Source organism: Bubalus kerabau, chromosome 3, assembly GCF_029407905.1.
Source record: "Bubalus kerabau isolate K-KA32 ecotype Philippines breed swamp buffalo chromosome 3, PCC_UOA_SB_1v2, whole genome shotgun sequence".
NCBI classification, from domain to species: Eukaryota; Metazoa; Chordata; class Mammalia; order Artiodactyla; family Bovidae; genus Bubalus; species Bubalus kerabau.
The window spans coordinates 138,243,491-138,269,679 of record NC_073626.1 but is presented as its reverse complement, the minus strand read 5'-3'; the positions used below and the strand labels follow the sequence as shown (position 1 = coordinate 138,269,679).

The 26,189-nt window shown below is 34.7% G+C and overlaps 1 protein-coding gene across 6 annotated transcripts in view; it reads right to left on the bottom strand.

Moving 5' to 3' along the window:
* The window catches only part of SLC39A10 (solute carrier family 39 member 10), a 115,701-nt gene that overhangs the window by 15,902 nt on the left and 73,610 nt on the right, over window positions 1-26,189 (bottom strand). For all 6 annotated transcript variants that reach the window (XM_055572977.1, XM_055572979.1, XM_055572976.1 and 3 more), the window contains 6 exons: window positions 21,386-22,410; window positions 19,288-19,495; window positions 9,860-10,029; window positions 7,373-7,561; window positions 2,117-2,237; window positions 534-902 (listed from right to left, as the gene is read on the bottom strand). In XM_055572977.1, the coding sequence (XP_055428952.1) occupies window positions 534-902; window positions 2,117-2,237; window positions 7,373-7,561; window positions 9,860-10,029; window positions 19,288-19,495; window positions 21,386-22,399 (2,071 nt within the window). In that variant the 5' untranslated portion in view covers window positions 22,400-22,410. The remainder of the gene's footprint in view (window positions 1-533; window positions 903-2,116; window positions 2,238-7,372; window positions 7,562-9,859; window positions 10,030-19,287; window positions 19,496-21,385; window positions 22,411-26,189) is intronic.

Here is a 26,189-nt window from a genome sequence, read left to right as displayed (position 1 = left end):
TAATTATTTAATAGTCTGGATCTCAAAATAAAATTATGTATTAATCACTTTTAATGTTCTCCTAAACTGGTAACATCAGTTTATATTAACAAGATTCTAATATATATTTGAATTTGATATAATGGATTTTTACCATTGTAAAGTTTTTCTTCACTTTTTAAAGTATAAAAAAATTTTTAAACCCAAGATTCAAATTCATTTGTTCTCATTCAGAAATGTATAAATGTATTTGAAAATATGTTAAGGTAGCTTTTTCAATATGGTAACTATCCCTTCAATAAGAAATCAAGTTACTAAAGAAGTATACTGCAGACATTTGTTTACATGTTCAAAGAAAAACCCACTGAAAGTATACCTTTATGCCCCCAAGTAAACATACCAAAGACACTGACATCGCCTTTGGAAAAGCCAAATGACAGGACTAATATATAATAGTATACTTGTTAAGCTCCAAGATTAGTACTAAAACAGTAGAAAACAAAAAATGGTCTTAAGGAATAACAAATTATAACCCAAGTTTTAGGCCCACTTACCAATTGCTAACCCATCACTGAAATTGTGGATGCCATCTCCCATGATTACCATCCAAGCAATATTAGCTATTCCTGTTTCTTTCAGATCTGATCCAGAATGACAGGGACCATGTGAATGATGAGAATGTTTGTGGTGCCACTGATGATTATGCTTCCTCAGCACAGTTTTACTCTCATCATGGTGGTTATGTGCAGCAGCATGGAGGTCATGCTCATGAATGGCATGCATTCCATCACTGTGAGAATGGTCCATGATTTTCTCCTCTTCTATACGAAGGTAATTTTTAGGAGGGGATTCTTGCTGGCCTTCTAAATCAGTCAGTTCAGTTTCATTAAGTCGATCTTCAGAAACAACCGAGTCATCAGTTCCTATATTTATAATGGCAAAGGATATGCTTTATCAACAAGTACATGAATGCATATTTGCTTAATTTAAACCCAGACAAAATAGCAGTGTAATGAACATTTCCTAGGTGAAAGTTTTTTATAATTCCTAAATAGATATTAAAAAACCAAATAAATAAGGAAATATACATATGCATACACATAAACTGGGGTTTTGAAAGTCTAAAAGATGAATCAGATGAAGTAAATGAAGGGAACTGAAATCAATAGCAGGCAAAGAGAGGAGAGAAACTGGCACTCATGAAGACATGTGAAACTTAAGGAGCACATCACCAACAGTTGAAAATAAAAGTGGAAAGTTACTGTAGAATTCCCATGGTAACAAAATAAACCCATAATTTTTCAGAGAACAAAGGAACCTTAAAGTTTACCCACTCTAACTTTCTCTTATCATTTAAGAAAACAAAGAAAAGTAAAACCACTTGCTTCCTCTGGGTGCTTTACATATCTGAACAAGATCATTTCTAGATCTTTATGAAAATGAAGTTTAAAAACCCATAAGTGATAACATCTGTCACATTTTTTTTAAATGAAAGTTGGCCTCTCACCTAGTTTACAAAAGCTATTATATGACAAACATTTGCTTCACAAACGTATTTTGGGGCAGAGTCTACAGTTAATATCTAGGTTGCCTCTTCTACAGAAAATCATTAGTAATATTCAGGGGAAAACATAAGCTCACAAATGGGAAAAATTATAGTTAAATATTAGGTTTTCCTGAAAATTTTAAGCTACCTCATTACATCAATACAAAACACAATAGATGAATGGATGAGCAGAGATTTTTATGTACAAGATCACTCTCCTTTAAGTACAAAGGCCTACTCTCCTTTTCTCACATGAAAACAATCATATATGGAGGGCACAGAGATTTTTGCATTACCAAGAAATAAAACACTAAAGATGTTTTGTTTCATTTTTTTTTTTTCTGTAAAGTAAAAAGTGCAATATCTTCCTTGCCTGGTAATATAATGAATTGGCCCTATATCCCAGTATAATAAATAAGGCTGAAAATAATCATAACATGAACAAAATCAGTTGAGACATATAAGGAAATAAAAGAAACTAATATTAGAGAAGCCACAAAGACAAATTTCAAACAACACAGGTACAGTTTAGATGCAAAATTTCAATTTTTATATTTTAAAGGTTTCTCTTTAGTCAGAACTGTTGTCTACCGGCAAGAGGCTTGAGCTGAAGCCAGTCAGCATCTGGTGTATTATTTAACTTATGATCTGAAAGCTTCCTTCCAATAGCTGATTCTTCTGTGTTCTGCTTCATAAACCATTTCTCTTTTCCCTGAAAAAAAGAAAAATCTGGTATGAGCATTAAATTTGCAGGCACAATTAGTAACAGTATTCACTGTTAACATCTATGGGAATACATGGTGGTAATTTTATAAAATATTTATAAAAGGAGGAAAAAAACTTTTAGAAATTAATCAAAAGACCTAAGCAGATGAAAACTCCAACTAAAGTTGCATGTTTTTTTCCTTCAAATATTCAACTAAATGGTCCAATTCATATACTTCCAAGATAAGAATAGGGTAAAGAGTACTGTATTATTATGTGCAACCCAAACAAAATGCATGAAATATATATAATATTGCTCTCATTTAATACTGTGTATGAATGGGAAATTTTAAAAAATGAAAGCTTATTCCTTTGAATTTCTTTCTGTATTTATCACAATGTCACTTTCCCCTATATGTGACAATAATAGAAACAAACTTGAATTAAAATCTTAAATCTACAGTTTACCTTTATGACACTTGGACAAGTTAAGTTTATTAACCCTAAAAATATTCATCTATAAAATGAAAATGAGATTCTTACAAGGATTAAATGAGGTGATATATGAAAATGACCAATTAATTACTGACTTAACAGCTTTGCAATAAAGACAACTTTCCTTTCTCATTTAATCTGTTCTCTACTAATAAAATCTGTTATATTTCATTGTTTTGAATTTTCCTACATTATCTCTTAATAGTCTGGCTTCTTCTCATCAGTCTATCACTAACAACTCTTCTGACTTAAATTTATACTTCTAATCAATGTTCACTTTTTAAAAAGTAAATAACTATTTTAGAACAGAATAAAAGTAAATCCTTGCTGGTTTTGCTTATAGGCTGTGAACTACGTTTCAGATGTTTAAATCTTCTAACTGCTGCGTAAGTAGATTTGTTATGGCTAGCTGAACATGCAGTAGAGTCTCCAAAAGATGGTTACCATCAATTTCTTTTCTCCCTGTACAAGTATTCTATTCCATCCATAAGAAATCTTATGGTGGAATCTATTCAGAAAACTAAGATCATGGCATCCGGTCCCGTCACTTCATGGCAAATAGATGGGGAAGCAGTAGTAGACTTTATTTTTGGGGGCTCCAAAATCACTGCAGATGGTGATTGCAGCCATGAAATTAAAAGATGCTTACTCCTTGGAAGGAAAGTTATGACCAACCTAGGAAGCATATTAAAAAGCAGAGACATTACTTTGTCAACAAAGGTCCGTCTAGTCAAGGCTATGGTTTTTCCAGTAGTCATATATGGATGTGAGAGTTGGACTATAAAGAAAGCTGAGTGCCAAAGAATTGATGCTTTTGAACTGTGGTGTTGGAGAAGACTCCTGAGAGTCCCTTGGACTGCGAGGAGATCCAACCAGTCCATCCTAAAGGAGATCAGTCCTGGGTGTTCACTGGAAGGACTGATGTTGAAGCTGAAACTCCAATACTTTGGCCACCTTATGTGAAGAGCTGACTCATTTGAAAAGACCGTGATGCTGCGAAAGATTGAGGGCAGGAGGAGAAGGGGATGACAGAGGATGAGATGGTTGGATGGCATCACCAACTCAATGGACGTGAGTTTGGGTAAGCTCCAGGAATTGGTGACAGACAGAGAGGCCTGGTGTGCTGTGGTTCATGGAGTCGCGAGAGTCAGACACAACTGTGTCTGAACTGAACTGAATTCCTTGTCCCTAAATTTTCACAGGTCTTTTGGCTTGCTTTGACCAAACAGAATCCAACAGAAGTTATTCTGTACCGGTTCTGGCCTAGTCTGAGATAAGCCTGGCACCTTTTGCTTTTTCCTCAGGGAATTTGCCCACTATGCTATGAAAAAGCTCAGTCTAGACTCTGAAGAGAGGCCATGTGGAGAAGTACCAAGATGCAGAAACAGACTGAGGCATTCTGAGACCTTTCCAGCCCTGCACTGCCCTAGTCAACCCAGACCAGAGGAGTCTGAGTGAGTCACTCAAGCTGACACCATGTGGAGCAAAAGAACTGTCCCACTGAATCCTGCCTATATTGGGGGCTTGGGGTTGTTCTGCTTCATAGCAGTAGGTAATAGAAACTGAGGAAACACAAAATGTTCAAAAGAAAGTAATATGGAGACACCCTAAAGAGAAGAAAAGAAACAGCAGTTTTAACATGAGATGAAGAAAAAAAAAAAAAGGAAGGAAAAGACAACAACAGTACAAAAGTCAATGAGACAGATATAGAAAGTAAAACACCAGCTGGGAGTCTGTTTAACTGCTTTGTTTCTGACTGTAGATTTTCCTAAAAACTTGCCAAGTGACTACCCACAAAGCCCCAACTTGCTGAAACTAGTCAGCATCTGGTATGTTACTTAACTTGTGTTCTGAAAGCTTCCTTCCAATAGTTGATTCATCTACACAGGACAACAAATGTCTGTTCTACTCAAGTATCACTAATTGCCTTTCTTCAAAAAACACTATATACTTTTTCATCTTAGGTTACTTATTGTCCTATTTATTATAAAGGAGGTGAACTGATTTATCTACCTAGACTCTCTTCTTTGGTATACTTGAAGAATTCATTACTATTACATTTAGAATGCCACATAGATTTTTACTTCCCACAATTTCAAATTTACAAAAAATTGCCATGTTTTGACAATTCTCTTCTCATCCATCAGTTTGCTTTATAAAAATGTGTTCAATTTTGTCAGTAAGTCTAGGTTCAAAATGAGTTCAAGATTAAATTATAAAAATTTATTTACTTTGAACTTCTCTTAAAGGACTACATTTCATGGTTCACGTATTGCTGAAGCCTGGCTTGGAGAATTTTAAGCATTACTTTACTAGCATGTGAGATGAGTGCAGTTGTGCAGTAGTTTGAACATTCTTTGGTGTTGCCTTTGGGATTGGAATGAACATAGACCTTTTCCAGTCCTGTGGCCACTGCTGAGTTTTCCAAATTTGCTGGCATATTGAGTGCAGCACTTTCACAGCATCATCTTTTAGGATTTGAAATAGCTCAGCTGGAATTCCATCACCTGCACTAGCTTTATTCCTAGTGATGCTTCCTAAGGCCCATTTGACTTCACATTCCAGGATGTCTGGCTCTAGGTGAGTGATTGCACCATCGTGGTTTTCTGAGTCATTAAGATCTCTTTTTTTTTTTTAATTTTTTTTTTATTTTTTAAACTTTACAAAATTGTATTAGTTTTGCCAAATATCAAAATGAATCCGCCACAGGTATACATGTGTTCCCCATCCTGAACCCTCCTCCCTCCTCCCTCCCCATACCATCCCTCTGGGTCGTCCCAGTGCACTAGATCTCTTTTGTATAGTTCTTCTGTATATTCTTGCTACCTCTTCTTAATATCGTCTGCTTCTGTCAGGTCCATACCATCTCTGTCCTTTATTGTGCCCATCTTTGCATGAAATGTTCCCTTGGTGTCTCTAATTTTCTTGAAGAGATCTCTAGTCTTTCCCATTCTATTGTTTTCCTGTTTCTTTGCATCAGTGTTAGTACACACAATCGAAGAAAATTAAAGCCTCACAGTAAATCCAAGACTTTTTTATAACCTTGCAATTTGTATTGTGTTCTAAATTTGTTATTTACAGAGACGGACTTTAAATTGTTTATCAACTTCTTCTAGATTCTCTCATTTAAATAATTATCTTAATCACATTCTCTTCCCCATGCCATGACTCAAGACCTCTTCACCTTTCCTCTAAATATCCTGCAGTAATCTCTGATTCATTTCCTTCCAGTCAATTTTACCTTGGCATCCCTCTCACCATTGTCAATTCTTCACCTATCCACATGACCTTTCACATGGCCCTTCACAAGCCAAAGGCTGTTAGATCTTTTCACTTTTCTCTAAGTTGATCCTTCCCAGGTCCTTTGACCATTCCTGAGATAACACTTCACTGAATGCACCATCTTGATCAAATCTCCTCTAGAAGCAATTAAATACAATGCCCTGACTAAAATATGGCCTTATACACTACTTGGAATATAATATGAAAATACAGATGAGAAGTACAATTTATTTCCCTATGCATTTAGATAACAACTGGAAATCATGATACATGAGTCAAAGTTTCAGAGCTAGTTTGTGGCTAGACCAGAAACAGAATCACTTTTCCTGAATCCCAGTTCAGAGTTCTATTCTAAGCCATATGTCCCAAGAGGATATATACAAAACACATACATACACAAACAAGAATATATCTGTAAAAAAACAGCATTAAAGTTCTATTATAAGAGTAGACTGTATATATTATGATGACAATGACTATCCACTGTTCTTGAAGATTTTTTTTTTTAATATTTGTAGCTAACTAAGAAAATGTAAAAATTTTCTAACTTGTTACTTTGTGAAGCTTTCTAAAAATGTCCTCTAGGATTTACTTAAACAAAATATACTGAAAACAATCAGCATCAATATCACAATCATTTTAATGAGATGTATTCAAGAAGAGCCTTACAGACAGATGTGAACAGGAAGTGTGTAAATCATAGTGAATGACATTATCTTATTTTCTTGTGGGAAAAATTCTTTTAGATATTTGTCTTATTCTACTAAATGTGACCCAAAAGACAGTTCATGACAAACAGGGCATTTAATCAATAGTCCAAGTACCATCTCCGAAGTGTTTTGTTACTTTAAATGAACCACCAAATCCTTAATTTCATTAATATTTTCTTCCTACAAAGCCCTCTGAATCTAAATTCTTCTTACCTTTAGTACTTACACTACTGGCAAGGTATTTCTGGTATAGAAATTTGTTGTGTGAAAACATTTTCATTAAAAGATATGTCAGTGAAAGCCTCTAAAACTTGAAAATATTACCTATGAAGACCAATTAGACTTGCTTCTATTTATATATTTTTGCATTTTTAGTAACCATAAATTGGTCAGTATTTTTCCAAACTATTTAAGTTAACTAGATAAGAAGCAACACAAAATTAACTGAAACTGGACTCCTATAGCTTGATTATAAATGCTAAAACAAATGTAATGACAAAAAAAACTGGCAAAGATCAGTTTTTCCTCTGAAGACAGTCTATTCAATGATATTTAATACATACGAACACCATGATTAAGAAAAAACAAGGCCTTCCCCAAAATAAAGGTTTTTGAGTTCTACCTTTCGGAAAACAAATAATTAAAAAATACTTACCCTTTGCTGTTTGTAGTGCTTAAACATTCTAATGCAATGTTCAATGATAAATAATAAGTAAATGCCTCCTAGAGCAACAAGTCCTTTCAATACAGCATCATATTCTTCCAGAAACTTCTTAGATTCATGTCCATGAGAATGTCCATGCCCATGTGCATGTTGATGACTGTGATCATGTCCACCCTGAGACTATTAATGAGAATAAGAAAAGCTTCTAAACCAGCAATACAATGCTACTTTGCGAATATAATCTCCAGAAAAGAAAAAAATCCCCTGTTACATCACTTGAATATAAGTAGTCTTCCATTTAATTTTGTTATACTCAGTGGCCTGGAAAGTACTACACTTCATGGTAACTCTAAAACAAAGACCAAAAATTTCAAACAGCTATCGGGGTTAAGATATTAATACATCCTATAGTAAGAATCAATCCAGGAGTAAGAATAGAGGGAATGATGGGTCCTTTGTAAACTGAAGTAAATATGACCCAGATATAAGACTTATTATCTGTAAAACTAAAATAGACTAATTCACCAGCAAGTAACCATTTCTAACTCCCTATAATCTAACTTTCTCTTAAGCTAATTTTTATAATACTTTTCTTTTATTAATTATTGCAAAGAAGTGATGAGATGTTATGTCTGCACATACTGTTGAACATGAGCAAAAGTATATACTTAAACATGCATTTAATTTTCTACATTTTAAATCTTTAGCAAAAATAAATGTGTGTACAGAAACAAAGCTCTTTTAAAACTGCAAAACATGTAAGTTCTATCATATTAATCTTAGAGAGTGTAAAAGAGAACTGGTCCTCAGTATTTTCCCTCTTTGTAACATTTATTTACATTCTTTCCTTATTTGCAAGTGGTCAACAGAAGAGGTTTCTAAACCTCTTAAAGAAAGATAAGACCATTACAAAAGGTAATAGCTTCATTTAATTAACACTTAAGAAAATAAATAAGTTAAACAGCACTTAAACATTGTTTGCACTTCAACTGTTGGCCCAGTTCTGAAGCAGACTGTTGCTATGCTTGGTGGCTGGGGAGAAAGGGCAGGCAAGGGGTTAAAATAGATGGGAAAATTAGTTATATATAATGAATCAACAGCAAAAAAAAAAATGCACATTCACAGTCTTAATATTAATTTTTTAAAAGGCAATGCCATACGTTGTTCTAGACACTAGATCGGGAATTCTCAACCAGGAGTGCAGAAGGAAGAACAGGTGTACACAACACACAAATACAATACTGTCTTCCAAATACTCTAGAAGGGAAGAGATGAGAACATAAATATTCAAATCTATAATTTTACATTCAGAAAAGAAAAAAGCTCTGTTGTTTTCATAATTTGAAGGACAGACAGTAATACTGGTTCAAACACTCTTAACTGGTAATAAACCTTTTAAAAGGTTGATAAGCAAGGAAATAGGAGTGTGATGCATGTGCCTGTACAAGTGCTCAGTCATGTCTGACTCTTAGCCCACCAGGCTCGTCTGTCCATGGGATTTTTCAGGCAAGAATACTGGAGTGAGTTGCCATTTCCTCCTCCAGGGGATCTTCCCTACCCAGGGGTGGAACCCGCGTCTCTTGCGTCTTCTGCATTGGCAGGTGGATTCTTTACCACTGCACCGGCTCAGAAAGGCTCAGGAGTGTGGACTTATGATCATATTATTAGAAGTGTTCCCAAATGGAAGAACACAAGTGGTACACCAGGTGAAAAGATAAATGGCCCCATGAGTAAAGAGCTTAAACATCTAAAATCATTAACTGGAGATGTCTGCCTATTCCTGCTCAAATAAAGATGCCTGTGGAGCACTGGTTATGTGTACAATCATAAAAAATACCATATGAAGAGTGAAGGGAAGTCACTCAGTCATGTCTGACTCTTTGCAACCCCATGGACGGTAGCCTACCAGGCTCCTTGGTCCATGGGATTTTCTAGGCAAGAGTACTGGAGTGGGTTGCCATTGTCTTCTCCAGGGGATTTTCCCGACCCAGGGATCGAACCTGGGTCTCCCACATTGTAGGCAGATGCTTTACCGTCTGAGCTACAGGGAAGCCCTTTATAAAATACTATATACATTTCTTCTAATGGCTTTCTTGAGAAACCACAAAAATAAAACACTCACTGATCACTAAATATTCACTTTCAGAACTGCTATAGAGCATTTTTAAAATTTCAGCTTCACTAAGGTGTGACATATGTAATTGTAAGAGAGTGAAAACGTGCATTGTGATGATACAATATGTATATGTTGTGACAAGTGAAGATAAAACTGACACTATCAGTTTTTGCTACTTTAAAATCTAATAAATTCAATTTTAAAAATACTACTTAATTTAAAACTGTACAAATGAAAAAATACTTCATCCTATAAGCAATAAAACAACGGAAATATTAGATTAGTATGGTACAGCTTGCTAATAAAGGACCCTTTTAGCTGAAATACTTTTACTTCTTAAAAAGATTTAAAAGGTTTCTTACATGGGGCAGTAGATGAAGAAGGGCGTCTCCACTCATTGTTCCTACAGCTAGTGCAACAAGGAATGTAAGAAGGAATTTGAAGCATCCTTGGTTAATGATGGGAACCAAGATCACGCCTAGCAAGGAAAGCAGGCTAATGACAGTGATAGAAATGATACCACAAATCCACGCTGTAGGAAGAAAGTAATGATCAATATTAGTATGCCATTATAAACAAAAAAGCTTCAAAGAATAAACATAAGATAAATGAGTCATGGAAGACTGATTATCCTACCCAGACTATGTTTTTTAAGAAACTTTGTATTTTGGCACTACTGTGTTTAAAAACAAAACAACTATATTCAAGGTGGTAAAGAATTAAACTCAGACCAAGTTAGAAATAGTATTTTCAGTGGTCCACCTTATTAGAAACAGGGGCTTAAAATGACTTAAGGCTGTGGTTCACTTACACTATTTAGATTTAAATAAAATTTTGCTAATGTCTAAAGGCACAGTCATAGCAATAAAACTGTTTATTTAGAGACTCTAATTATAAAACTCTCCTGTAAGCATTAAAGAATCTAAGCATCCAACACACTATAATCTATGGAAATCTTTCTAATACAAAGTCTAAGAAACTTTTAAATATCAGCTCCAAATAGAAATATACTCAGGTAAGACCAAAAAAAAAAAAGCCTTATTAATGGTTGCTTTATTGCATTCCTTATTTTTACAAAGGATAATTCAGTCCTATTTTCCTTGGTATCATCTTTCTTCCATACCCAGTTACAAATTCCCTTTCCCCCAATTTAGTTTTCTGTACAATTTACTACTTTTAAAATGTCACTATATAGTTTTGACTGGATCAGAACACAGGAGAAATGTTTTCATATGACTTGTAAGAAACAGGTGGAATTTTGTGCAGATTTCTTTTTCTAGGCTATTCATAAGTAGGTATCACAAATTAATGCCAGTGGTTCAGGGAGTGAGGCATATTCATTTAAAATGAGAGATTACCTTTTTAATGGCCTAAACAAATGTGTTAAACTTTAATACTTACAGCAAATTTCACTGAAGAGTGATAATTTTGAAAAGGTTTAATCTAAAATGATATTTTCCTAATCAAACCTAATAGGACTATAAATCTGCTGAAAGATTTTATGTTAAGTCTTATGATAAATGAATAAAGGAAAAATGCATTTCTTTATCAAGATAACTTAAAATTTTGAAAGACAAACAGAAATAAAGATAGATTTAAAAAAAAACTTTAACTGACCTGCTAAATGCTAAACTATCAATAAAACTGTGTTTATTCATTGCACATTTTAGTCACACTATCCAATAACCTTAACACTACAGCTAGTGTTCTCGTTAGCTAAATTAGTTCTGAATAAAACAATAGGTCATCTGTTATTAATGGAAGTACTGTGATTTATGCTAAATGTAACAGATAATTACTATGATATAAACACTGGGAAGCTAAAGGTCAAAAAAGATTGAAACACAGCCAGAGACTGAATACACTGGCTTCTATCCTTCTTAAGGATTTGGGGGCAATAAAGGAACAGAAATTCAATTCTCAAAGAATCAAGGTCAGGGAAAGATTCATTATAAAGGCAACATCCTGGTTAGTGGATCCAAAAAATAAGATTTCTCCCAACTATGGTTGGGACTACCAGGCACAGGGAACTGGAGTTAAACAAACAAACAAAAAATAAGCTGTTGTATAAATAAAAATATAAGGTCAAACAAGGTTTAAAGACTGACTTCATAATGATGACCAAGTTAAGTTACTTTATTTGTGTGTGCCCCAGGTAAAGATTGGAACAATCAAATCAATGGGTGGGAGAGCCTGGTTGGAGAAAAGAGACTAAGTATACATGAAGTCAAGGAAGCAATAAAGTTACTGGTCAACTAAACCAAAAAAGGTTTGTCAAAACTACTGCAACTCTCTAGCTCCAATCAAACTACTGGCGGGGAAAATAATTAAAAAGGGAGAGAACAAAAGATACAATAACTAAAAGGGAAACACCAAGGCTAATAATGAAAACATTAAACCTGAAGATAAAATGTCTTACATATTAATATACAACTCTCCTTTCCCAAATATATTTTTCCTTAGTTTGTCAATAATCCAATTTAGAGGCAATATATCTCAAAAAGAGCCAATCTAAAAGATACTTTAATCAAGAAATTAAAGAAAAAGAGCACAGAATAAAGAGTCTATGAAGCCATAAACATTTTAAAATGTTCTGTGATGATTTACAATCTCAAGTGACTTTTGGTCAATTAGTCAAAACTCAAGTTACCAAATAAATCAAAATCGAATTCGGTGAAAATCAATCGCCAGTATGCTAACAGGTGAGCTTTTACATTGTAGTGTAAGTCGTTCAGTTGTGTCTGACTCTGAGACCCCATGAACTGTATGTAGCCTGTGAGGCTCCTCTGTCAATGGAACTCTCCAGACAAGAATACTGGAGTGGGTTGCCGTGTCTTCCTCCAGGGGACGTCCCAACATAGGGATCAAACCCAGGTCTCTTGCATTGCAGGCAGATTCTTTACTGTCTGAATCACCAGGGAAGACCAAATACATTATAACTGAAGACCAATCACTAGCAGATTGATACACATATAAATTAGATAAGTGTTTACACATGTAATTAAAGGAGAGTCTGTGTGTTAAAGGGTAAACAAGTTCATGTGTGCACAAATGGGTATATGTCACATATTACACACTCCCAGGTACAATTTCTCACTGATCAGTGCTGATAATTATATCTCCTTCTCATCCACCTTAGAAAGCAAATCTGTAAATTAAAAGAGATGTCTGAAAGAGAACAGCTCATTTAATGATTAGAAAATCACTGGTATTTGTGCTGACATCTGAAACTCAGAGAATACAAGAAAACATAATCCCTCAAAAGCAAAAACATTACATGAATCAATCCCAGGTCACAGCATTGCCCAACTTCCAAGATGAAACTCAGATACATGCATGCCTGTATTCATTAGAGGATTATTCACAATAGGCAAGCATACATTGATGAATGAATGAACTAACAAAATGTGGTGTATATATGCCATGGAGTATTACTCAACCATAAAAAGGAATGAAGTTCTGATACATGCTATAACATAGATGAACCTTAAAAACATTATGCTGAGGGATTCTCTGGTGGCTCAATGGTTAAGAGTCTGCCTGCTAATGCAGGAGATGCGGGGTTGATCCTAGATCTAGAAGGATCCCACGTGCCACAGAACAACTAAGCCTGTGCACCACAATTATAGAGCCTGTGCTCCAGAGACCAGAAGCCAAAACTACTGAGCCCAAGTGCCACAGCTACTGAAGCCCGCGTGCCCTCGAGTCTGTGCTCCACAAGAGAAGCTACCGCAATGAGAAGCCTATGCACCGCAACTAGAGAGTTGCTCCCACTCGCCACAGCTAAAAAAAGCTTGAACAGCAATGAAGATCCAGCAAAGCCAAAATAAATAAATAAATTTATAAAAACAAAAATAAAACTAAACAACTTCCTACATTAGGAAAAAAACCCACTATGTTAAGTATTTCACAATAAAGCAGACAAAAAGACAAACATTGTATGATTCCACTTAAGTGAACTCTCTAGAACAGTCAAATTCAGAGACAAAAGATTAGAGGTTACCGGGGGCTGAGGTTAAGAGGGAAATGAATTATTGCTTAATGATTACATAGCTTCTATCTGAAAGTGAAAGTTGCTCAGTTATATCCAACTCTTTCCAACCCCATGAACTATACAGTCCATGGAATTCTTCAGGCCAGAATACTGGAGTGGGTAAGCCATTCTCTTCTCCAGGGGATCTTACCAACCCAGGGATTGAACCCAAGTCTCCCACATTGAAAGCATATTCTTTACCAGCTGAGCCACCAGGGAAGCCCATCTTCTATCTGGGGTGATGGTTAAAACAAAAAGTTACAAAAATAGCGTGATGGTTGCACAACATTGTGAGTGTAACAAATGCACAATGGTTAAGACAGCAAATTAAAAAAAAAAAAAAAGACAGCAAATTTGATGTTATATATATTTTAGCATAATAAAATAGTTAAATAGCTAAAATGGCAAAGTCAAAACTAAACCCAAAGTCCCCTATTAATCCATTGTTATTTCCAGTAAATCATACTATTTTCAGAGAATTCTTGGCCAAGTAACTTATTTATCACTTTTGTCTCTCTCGGAGTAGCTTTATATAAAAGGGAAGACAGCTTCATATAAAAGGATTTACAAGAAAAATAAGTATAATTAAACATGAAAATAAGAAGAAATACTAACTTTATTAATCCAAATGGCAATCACTCTTTCAAAATTTGAGCTAATTAGGACAGAGGAAGAGGGACGCAAGATTACTACCAAACTTGTAGCTATACAAGATTTTCAGAATATATGCCATTGAAAATACATGTAAACGTAAAGCTAATTAATTTCACATATCTACTACTTATTTTTGCCAGTGCCAAGAAATAAAAGTTAGAGCCAAATTTCCTATTTCAGATAAATCAGAAATTTTTTAGTTATTTTCTATAGATTACAACTATTCCACCACAACTGTTTTATTAGCAAAACAGCCCTATTATCCTGTAAGTTTACCTTATCATACGTGTTTTCTTATGCTGATTTCTTATTAATTTTAAATAATAATTTTAGCTTCCTAGCACTAAAACTTTAAGGAATAGTGATTCTCCTAACAAATTATAAGAAAATTACTATTTCTTTGACCTATGAGTAATAAAAGTTGTTTTGAATTTACTGTCCTTGAAATACTTTCCCACGCTATTTAAGTACATACATATTTCCACAATTAATAACATATAAAGCTCAAATATCATAATTTCCTAGATGTAAAAAAAGCCAATAAAATTGTTTTGATTTCCAACCAAATTATTTGTCTTTTTTAAATCACAATTTGTTTGGTATAAAGCCAAAAGAAATCCAAAATAACAATAAATGATAAACAATGAAAGGAATTTTATAAAATTTATACCAACCTAACACTATGCAAACTATTAAGTACAACTAGCAAATGTTTTCTTTATTTGTACCCAGGATACCATATGCAATAAAAAACACTAAATGTCTTAAACAAGCTTCACTTATTCTGCAAATTAGGTTGCTTAAAACGTTAAAGGTCTTCAAGCTTATTCACCAACTCCCTTTCTCATTATCTAGAGAGAAAATGCATTCTTTTAAAAAGAAGCGCTCATCTGTGGAAACTTTCTAATTAACTTGGTTCAAAGCATGTGCAAGATGGCAGTTTTCTACACTGTTTCAGCATTTTAATAGGTGGAAAATGCTTAGCAGCCTATTCACAACCTCCCCCCTCTCTTGGTAATTAAGCTAGGGTCAACTCTATGACTAAATGAGCCAATCTTGAGAAACAAATGATTTCTAACATACACAGTATATAGCATATTTGGTTTACAGCAGTCTTTGAACAGTTAATGAGGTAGTAGCTGTGTCACTATGGGAGATTTATACAGAACAAGTTAACCTTCTTAAATGGTGCAGCAGTCATTAAAAATAATTACTAGCAGGGCATTTTAACAATTATTAACATCTATCAGGACATAATTAATTCAAGTTTCATTTCTGACAATGCTAATAACCACCTGCAAACAACTAATCAATATTCACTATTAGTAATGTACTTGTTTTCAAAGCAAGTACACTTTTCTCTAAGGCTTTTTAGATTGAATAAAGTGCAATTTTCAATATTACTATAGTTAAGCATCTGTCAACAGTTTTGTTAAAATATGTAGATTGTATCAATACTATTACATAGACAACTCTAAGTCATAACCCATAGCCAATGTGAAAATAAATAACCAGAGTTTTTTAAGAAACTGCACAAATAGAAAAGGCTATTAGTTTTAACTCTAGATGCCTCAATCTTTTCAGCCTCCATTTTTCCCCTGTAAAGAACAAATGAATTTTATTTTTAATTAAGATAAATAATCTTAGACCTAGCACATACTTTTATTCCTGCCAGTAAGAATTTATAAGTGCCTGAGAGAGACACTGGCTCTCAAGGTGTTTAGTTATCTACAAATATCAATGAGCATGAAGCCAGAAAGGGGACATATGTTGTCCATCCAAAGATCATTAGTCAAGTCTAGTGTGTGGACTCACTTTCTCTGCCCTTTCAGATCTAATCAGACTGAACCCAGCTTGTCTAGTCGAAGACTATTAGATTTTTTTTAATGACTAATCTACACTTAGAGTAATACTTACATCAATATTTACCTGTACCACTTTCCTGTCTACATCTGCTTTATCTGTCAAAACACTAAACTCTCCTTATCTCCCTGTCGCTTACATTCTGGCCAAGAACACTTAAGAGCCTTTTCAGCAGGAAGCAGTAGAACATAGCACAGGGAAAGAGCACAGTGGTTACACTACAGGCTTTAGATGGAGAATACTCTAGTTTCTATCACAGCTCTGTTCTGTGATTTGGGCATGTTACTTAACTTCTCAAACCTCCTTTCCTCAGTAAAGAGAAGTAAAGAAAAATGTCTAGCTCATGGGAATAACAAATTAAACTCTTGTAAAAGTGGTGTTTAAAATAGCACATTGTAATAAGGCTCTAATAAATATAGGCTATTATGATTAATTTATCCATTCTGAGGTTATTATTTTCCTATTGCAAAGAAATTAACCAAGAATAGGTAGGAACCTAAGAGACTTAGTTATGTATTGAGAGCATCTCTTTTATGTGTAACTCTTTTAAGCATTAAGGAATGTCTCTGTCTCAAACAGAACTCTTATACTAGAATGCGATATTCATAAACATGTCTACCTTATTGCTTACTGCTCTACACTTTTAAACTTTTAAAATGCTGCCCTTTCAGTCTTTTATCTATTTTATCAAAATTCTGCTTTTTCAGCTCATATTCATACACATAAATTTAGTCACTTTAATTACTATTCAATTGGTACAGAATCTGCCTGTGATGCACGAGACCCTAGTTCAATTCCTGGGTTGGGAAGATCTGCTGGAGAAGGGATAGGCTACCCACTCCAGTATTCCTGGGCTTCCCTGGTGGCTCAGCTGGTAAAGAATCTGCCGCAATGTGGAAGACCTCAGTTTGATCCAAGGTTGGGAAGATCCCCTGGAGAAGGGAAAGGGTACCCACTCCAGTATTCTGGCCTGGAGAATTCTATGGACAGTCCATGGGGTTGCAAAGAGTCGGACATGACTGAGTGACTTCCATTTCATTTCAACTATATCTTAGGCATTTCAACCAGAAGTGCATTCAATATGATTTTGCACATATGAAGTTCATGAAATACTACTCATTCTTCTTGAGAACACTGTATTATCAACGTACACTAGGCTGACTTACAAGTGTTCTTTCTAGGTTAGAAACAAAAGCTTATAGACTAATATTAAGTAATTTATTCATTCAATCAATATATGAGTGTTTACTTTTTGTCCAAAGTATCTTTTATCTTAAGCACTAGTGATGCTCAGATGAAAGACCCAGTCACTTCCTTTAAGCAACTAAAGGCAAACAAAAAGATAACTAATCCAATTATTAAGATCCCTGAACTCTGTACCATGATGGCAATATCCACATGGTGTCAAGGTAGGGGACTTAATTAAACCTAGTACAGTCAATTAAGTTATTCCAGGGAGACCAATCATTGAGGAATCACAGTAGTAAGCCAAGCAGAGATGCTTACAAAGTAAAAATGCAGAGAAGAATCAAGGAAAACCAGCATAATCTATTATCATGGTTTGTTAAAATTAGAAGGAAGGGGAAGAAATGAATGGTGGAAAATAGAAATGTGATAGTAGGTAGACATGGATCATATTCTGAAAAGCATGATTGAAGGGTAAAAACAAACATATAAACTTTGAACAACATAGCATAATGCAGTATTTTAAAATAAATGAGGAAAACTATACCTAGCACATCACATCAAATCCACGTCCTCGTAGCTACTACTACTTACAATATTGAAAAATGTAAAGAAAAATACTAGAGATCTAATGAAAATGTTAAGTAGCATTAACAATATATGGCAAAAATCACAAAGGGGATATCAGAATTTCCTAAATTTGGAAAACAGCACAGTGATTAACCTCAGACTTGGCGGATTTTATCATTTATTAGGTCTGGGAACTGTGGGCAAGTTACTAACTTTTCTATACCTTACCTTACTTATTACCCATAAAAACAAGAATCATATAATAGCTTCCTCAAATAATTCAATTAGTATTAAAATTTAGTGAAGAAAAATATGTAAAACACTTTGCACATATGAATACCAAAATGATTAAGCTTCCCAGAATTGAACTCTACCACTATCACTCACTAGTTTTAAGACCCTGGGAAATTTTTTAGGGTAACATTCTCTATTTCATAGGACTGTTATGAAGAGTAAATGAACTGAGTATAGAACAGTGCCTACAATACATGTTTGTAAATAAATAAAAGTCCATGTATTAAATAAATACTGGCTATCAATAAAAAGAAAAATCTATGTCAGAGTGTCCAAATAAATCTAGCTTAAGTGCTAAGCATGATCTATGAGGGGAACAGAAACATAGGCAGGGAAAATTATGGAGTTATTTCAACAATTCAGTAAAGAACCAAGGAGGATATGAACTAAAGTTATGACAGAGTGGAGAGAACTGGAAAATACTTAAGACTCAACTGGACTCAACAACTGATTATACAAGTGAAAATAGGAAATGAAAACAGAAACCACAGATAGAGAAAAAACATCAAAGATTTTCAGATTTTATCAAAAGAATAAATTGGAATGACATTTGGGATTCAATAAGAGGTACAAATTTCTTATGGAATAGAAGTTTCAGAAGGAGGTACCTGTAAACATCAAGGTGGAGCAATGTAGCCAACTGGATATGATGAAAAAGTACAAAGAAAGAAGTTTAAAAATAGTTTTGATTTTACCCATTTGGTTTTACTAAGTGCCCATGATGAAGTTCATGTGCCAATCACTGGCATTCTGAGACATTCCTAGAGTTTAACCACACTAGCTTCCCTTTTCACGTCTTTAAAAATTTTGTAATCTTGGCTTTTCACTACAGCCCCTCATCTTGCTAAATATTAAGTAATCATAACATCATGTAACTTTAATTAATGGCCCCCTTTTTAACATTTGCCCATAAAGAAGAATCTATTCATGAAAAACCTGCATTTCCTTTCCAATCTATTAGTTCTCTGTCCACAACAAAATGTTCCTATGTAATGCCAGAAGAGATGAGTAAACTGTATTATGCCTGTCTTCCTCCAATCTTTTCTAAACACAAATACTTAAAACATGATTAAAATATACTGAAAGACACAAAAATAAGGCAATCATTTGGAACTGCTTTCTGATTCCAACTATATTTTTTAAAAAAGTACAGAGACTCTTTTGAGGAGAAAGAACTTAAATCTTTCTTACCTGATGCCCCTATATTTGCCTTATCCTCAGGAACCTGATTTTTATCCTTATTTAAATCTTCAACTAAAAGTTTGTCAAAATGCTCAATACAAAGTCGGCTGTCAATCTGATATAACAAAGCAGGGCAAAGGTATGTAAATAGATCAGATGAGATTGGAGAGTTGGCACGATGACCATGGTATTTTAATAACTGAGTGACGTTCAAACACTGCAAGAAAATTGATAAAACAAATTAAGAGTACTTTAAGAAGATTAGGCAGAAAAAGTACTGTATAGTAAAATATATTCTAAATATAATTTTAAAACAATCTGCAATATAAATATCTACTACAAAGAATGGTTTTTAATAGGAATTTATGACAGGAAAGAATTCAACCTGATTACCCCAACCTTTTTATGGATTTTAACCATTCTCCACTGCAACATATAAAAGATAATGACTTTCTGCCATTAATAAGAATGATTTAGAACTATATTCCCAAGATCCTGAAGGAGTAAAGAAAAAAAATCACTTCCCTAGTCAAACTGCAATCATCAGTTGCTCAAGATTCTTATTTGGTGAAACTGTTAAATAGACTTAAGAGTACTTTAATAACTTTATATTAAAATATAAAAAGATACAGACATTTTTACTACCTAAGGTACCCCAGAAGAATATCGTATAGTGAAATTCTATCCCAGTGCTAAAACCGCAAGATTAAAAAATGCAGCTTTATCCACTAGAACTTTTTAAGTACAAAGTATAAAAAAACTAAGAAGAAAACAAATAACAAAAAAAATCTGGACCCATCACTATACAAATATCTAAAACTAAGGAAATGGAGTATCTCTTTTCCACATATATGCACTCTGGTTGCATGCTTGCTTACTGTATCTATAATGTAAAAACAAAATCAAAACATACAAACAAATGATTTTTCTCATGTCAAGTCTTTACGTGAGGTACTACTACCCTATCTAATGCATAGACCATTTCCAGAAAACTTGAAAAAATCCCCATTATGCATCAGGCCTATAAGGATACAAAATAATAAGACTGATGATCCAGACCCTGCAAGTAGAATCCAAAGAGTAAACACTAATGTTTAGTTATGATAATGTCTAGTTATTATCAACAAGAGACTCTAGGATATTACCCATAGTAATAAATTAACAATTTCTTTAAAAGTACACGAAGATTTTAAAATTTGCTGAAAACCCAATATCTAGTGATTTGTCTAGTTAAGAAACAAAGATATTTACTTAGATGTAAAACACATTTCAGTAATAAGAGACCAAAACAAAGGTTGAGGTCATCTTCCACAATAGGTGCTGCTACTTTTTATATATCTGAACAATAATAAATTCAACAGCTTTTCCTACACTTTAATGAGAGCTAAATATAAGAATAAGGGTACTGATACACTTGTAATGAAACAAAAATGTTTTTAAGGTGAATAGCTGTTTAAAAATCAAGAAGTAACAAATCAAATGTGAAAGTATTCAAAGGAGAACAAAAATTTAGAATAAGAGAACCATCCCATTGCTATTGGCATTTCTCATTATTATATCTTTTTGCATTCAGTGTTCATCTGTCAAAAGCATGAGAAAAGACTAATCTGAGCATGTAGGTCCTATGATAGTGACAGAGAAAACAAACCTACCACATGTGCAAAATACCTGACTTTGGAGCTAGATCAGTGACTAGAAATCACTCTGTAGTTAATTCAATAAGTTAATTATTATGAAAGAGAAACTGTCTCAACAAAAAAAAGGACTTCAATTTTCAAGCATCTAGAAATTAGTTAACAGTAACAACACATAAGCTAACTTGGAGAGTCAAAGCAAGTCTTAAGCAAGAGAGTAAAATAAGGAATAAAAGAAATATATTTCCTGACAACCTTTAAACATTTAGAATTGAAGGAACCCAAATGTGAAAACAAACAATGCAAGTAAAAATGCAGCTAAAAATCTTTAATCTGATTTTTATCCCTTAATGTATTTTGTAACTGGAAACAAGTTTAAATACGGTTGTCTATTCCTCTGTTACTTTTCTTTTTACCTAAGAGTACTTCAGAATCATCTGAGAGTTACAGAGCAACTACCTTATTCTGCTTACCTCATGTTGACGATCATCTTCATTATGATCTTTGTGACTAGCAGCTGAATAAATTGCACTTTTTTTAACATGTGGTGCTTCTCGCTTTCTAGTATGTCGAAGTTCACCTTCAATATCAGGATCAAGATCTTGGTGTCCATGACCAGGATCATGACCATTATGTTCTGGAAGACGTACATGAGAATGACCTGGGTTATGTACACGATCAGGTTTGTGGACCCGATTATGTTCATACTGTTCACCCTGATCATGGTTAGAGGGAAAACCTGGTGTAATAACCCCAGAATTTTCATTACTTTTCTTCTCTTTTCTCTTCCTCTTTCCTTTTGGTAGCTTACTTTCAGATTGCTCCTGTGTTTTATTGGTCTCTGTTGAAGGTTCATGGCTAGGCTCCCCATGCTCACTGTGAGTAATGGAATCATTAGGAAAATGGCGAGTAGTGTTATGATCAAGGTGATGACGCAAACAGTGGTGATGACATAAGCGATGACTGTGGTCATGCATATGTTTATCATCAGATTTTACAGACACTTCAATTGTCTCTTTCTCTGGATCACACTTACGGTTTCTTTTTGCTGATACACTGGTCACAGTTTGATTTTCTGAATTTAAATGATTATGGGAATGCTGGTGGTTATGTGAGTGAAAATGCTTTCCCTCTTGAACTGCCAAAATATCTAAGTGAGAAACATGATCGTGGCCAAGATCCTCATGATTAATCTCAACTACTTTTATCTCTCCAAGGCCCAAGTTTGTTAAAAGTTTATCCAGACCAAAAAAGGATAATCTTCCATTTTCACCATAACGGTCAAAAAGTTTTTCAATATAATATTTTTTTTCATTTTCAGCATCCAGCACTGAAAATTCGCTTGACTCCGATTCTGTCATTCCACGATGGTGTCTGTGATGCTCTTCAGAACCATGGTCATGTTCTTCATGGCAATGGTTGCAATGATGGAAAATAAATGTCAGCAAACAAATGAGGCAAAATTTTGTGTGCATATGTACCTTCATTTCTATTTTTCCTAAAGGGAAAGAAAAACAAACATTAGTTTATACTTATGCACATTAAAAATAAACACAACTTTTCAGCAGTTGCCAATTTACTAGGTAAATGTTTTACCTCATTTCTTTCATGATTATGAATTATCCTTTCCTAATTCAATCCCCTATAAAAATAGCCCCTTTTAATTTATCAGAATATTGTATAGCCCTTCAAATTAATACAAGTTTTCTTAAAACACACTTGCAAGATTACTGACTCCCTTTTAAGCACAATACTTTATAGTCTATGTACATTTATACAGGAAATGTTGGCTTCCTTCCTATCTGGTCCTTTACAAAAAAGTTTATTGGTTTCTGTTCTTGAGATCCTGACCAGTACAATAATGCAGTAAGATGAAATACAATAAAAAATGTGTAAGAAATGAAATGAAACTGTCATTATTCACAAATGGCAGGACTGGTTATGCAGAAAGTACTAAAGAAACTGTAAGAATTAGTAAGTTAATTTAGTACAATTGCTAGACCTAAGGACAATTAACTGTATTTCTCTACACCAGCAATAATTAGAATATGAAATTAGAAAGTTTATAATTCATAGCAGCAAACAGCTAGAAATAAATCTAACAAAAGATGTGTAAGACTTTTTCATAAAAAAAAAGGATAACATATTACTGAGAGAAGTGAAGGACCTAAATAAATGGATGGCTTTATCATGTTCAAAATTGGATGTTATAGAGATCCAATGTAATGCCCAACTAAAATTCCAAAAGTTATTTTATGAAAATTGATGAGGTATTTTTTAAATTTTTATTTATTTTTTTTGGTTGCCCTAGATCTTCATAGCTATACATGGGCTTTCTCTAGTTGTGGAAAGCCGGGGCTACTCTCTAGTTGTGGTGTGCATGCTTCTCATTGCAGTGGCTACTTGTGTTGCAGAGCACAGGCTTGAGGGCACATGGGCTCAGTAGTTGCAGCCCTTGGGCTCCAGAGCACAGGCTCAATAGTGGTGCCATATGGGCTTAGCGGCTCTGTGGCACGTGGGATCTTCCCAGACCAGTATCGAACCCATATTTCCTGCATTGGCAGGCATATTCTTTACTACTGAGCCACCAGGGAAACACCTTGATGAGGTATTTTTAATGTTTATATGGAAACAGAAAGGGCCAATGAACAAGACACTCGTCTACCAGTTACTAAAGACAGTGTGGATATTTGGTGTAAGAACAAATAAATAATGTAGTATGAAAACAGAAAAATTCTTTTTTCCTTGGAGCTTAGTCAACTAGATATCCATACAGAAGAAGAAAACTTGACTCCTACCTCACACCATATGTAAACATCAATTATAGATGGATTGTAAATGTAAATCTAAAACAGTAAATTGTAGAGTAATAAAAGGGTCCAAAACTGTACTGCCCAATATAGTACGTTAAAAAAATTACTAAGAAGCACCTTGGCCTCAGGCTTAGTTTGCTCTTAAGCAGACAAAACAAGTATTTTAAAATTTGTTTTATATGGTGATATCATTAGTTAACACAATGTAGCTTTTTACAAATATCCATAAATACTTTAAATTGGGTTATCATGTAATTATATTACATACCTTTCAACAAGAACCCATAAGCAGCAAGTTAATTTCACATAGTCCAAAACTTTAGCAGACTCTCATTGAATTGAGTGCTATTCATTATTTTTGGAAGTAGCCACATGCAGCTACTTAAATTTAAACTAACAAGTTAAATACAGGACTTCCTTGATGGTATGTTGGATAAGAATCCGTCTGCCAATGCAAGGGACAAGGGTTCAATCTCTGGTCCAAGAGAATTCCACATGCTGAGGAGAAACTAAGCCCATGCACCACCAACTACTCAGCCCATGTGATCTAGAACCCATGAGTCACAACTACTGAGCCCACATGCTGGAACTACTGAAGCCCATGCTTTTAGAGCCTGTGCTCCACAGGAAGAGAAGCCAAGACAATGAGAAGCCTGTGTATTGCAACTAGAAAGTAGCCCCTGCTCTCTGCTACTACAGAAAAGTCCAAGCACAGCAATTAAGACTCAGTGCAACCAAAAATAAAAATTAATTAACTTTAGATAAACAGCTTCTTGGGAGATCCCTGGCAGCCCAGTGGTTACAATTTGGTGCATTTGCTGCAGTGGCCCATGTACAATCCCTGATTGGGCTATTAAGAACCCATAAATCACATGGCACAGCCCCCCAAAAAATAAATAAAATAAAATCTGCTTCTCAGTCATGAAAGTACATTTTAAATATTCAACACTAGTACATGGCTCATGGCTCTCACACTAAACAGGGTAAACACAGATCATGTCCATCATCATAGGAAGTTCTCCTAGAGAACATATTTCCAGAATATAGAAGTAAGTGAGTCATTCAAGCAATTTTAAAGTTCTCTAGAATAAACAGATCAAAGTCATTTTCATCCTATATTTTATTTAACCCACTATATCTTAAGATATTATCATTTCAACATGCAACCAAAATTAATGAAATTTATAACATTTTTTAATACTATGCCTTTGAAATCTGGCATTTATTTTATACGTCAGATCAGTCACTCAGTTGTGTCCAACTCTTTGAGACCCGATGAACTGCAGCACACCAGGCCTCCCTGGGTAGCCATCACCAACTCCTGGAGCTTGCTCAAACTCATGTCCATCAAGGCGGTGATGCCATCCAACCATCTCATCCTCTGTCATCACCTTCTCTTCCTGCCTTCAATCTTTCCCAGCCATCAGGTTCTTTTATAATGAGTCAGTTCTTCCCATCAGGGAAGAGAGTATTGGAGTTTCAGATTAAGCATCAGTTCTTCCAATGAATATTCAGGACTGATTTCCTTGAGGACTGACTGGTTTGATCTCCTTGCAGTCCAAGAGACTCTCAAGAGTCATCACCACCACCACAGATGAAAAGCATCAATTCTTCAGTGCTCAGCTTTGTTTATAGTCCAACTCTCACATCCATACACGACTACTGGAAAAACCATAGTTTTAATTAGACAGACCTTTGTCAGCAAAGTAATGTCTCTGCTTTTTATTATGCTGTCTAGGTCGGTCATAGCTTTTCTTCCAAGAAGCAAATGTCTTTTAATTTCATGGCTGAGGTCACCATCTTCAGTGATTTTGGAGCCCAAGAAAATAAAGTCTGTCATGGTTTCAATTTTCCCCATCTATTTGCCATGAAGTGATGGGACCTGATGTGACAATCCTAGTTTTCTGAATGTTGAGTTTTAAGCCAACTTTTTCACTCTCCTCTTTCACTTTCATCAAGAGGCTCTTTAGTTCTTCTTCACTTTCTGCCATAACAGTGGTGTCATCTGCATATCTGAGGTTACTGATATTTCTCCCGGCAGTCTTGATTCCAGCTTGTGCTTCATCCACCCCATCATTTCACATGATGTACTCTGCATGTAAGTTAAATAAGCAGGGTGACAATATTGACATACTCCTTTCCATACTCCTTTCCAGATTTGGATCCAGTCTGTTATTCCATGTCCCGTTCTAACTGTTGCTTCTTGATCTTCCTACAGATTTCTCAGGAGGAAGGCAAGGTGGTCTGGTATTTCCATCTCTTGAAGAATGTTCCCGTTTGTTGTGACCCACACAGTCAAAGCCTTTGGCATAGTAAATAAAGCAGAACTAGCTGTTTTTCTGGAACTCTCTTGCTTTTTCAATGATCCAACTGATGTTGGCCATTTGATCTCTGGTTCCTCTGCCTTTTCTAAATCCACCTTAAACATCTGGAAGTTCATGGTTCACATACTGTTGAAGCCTGG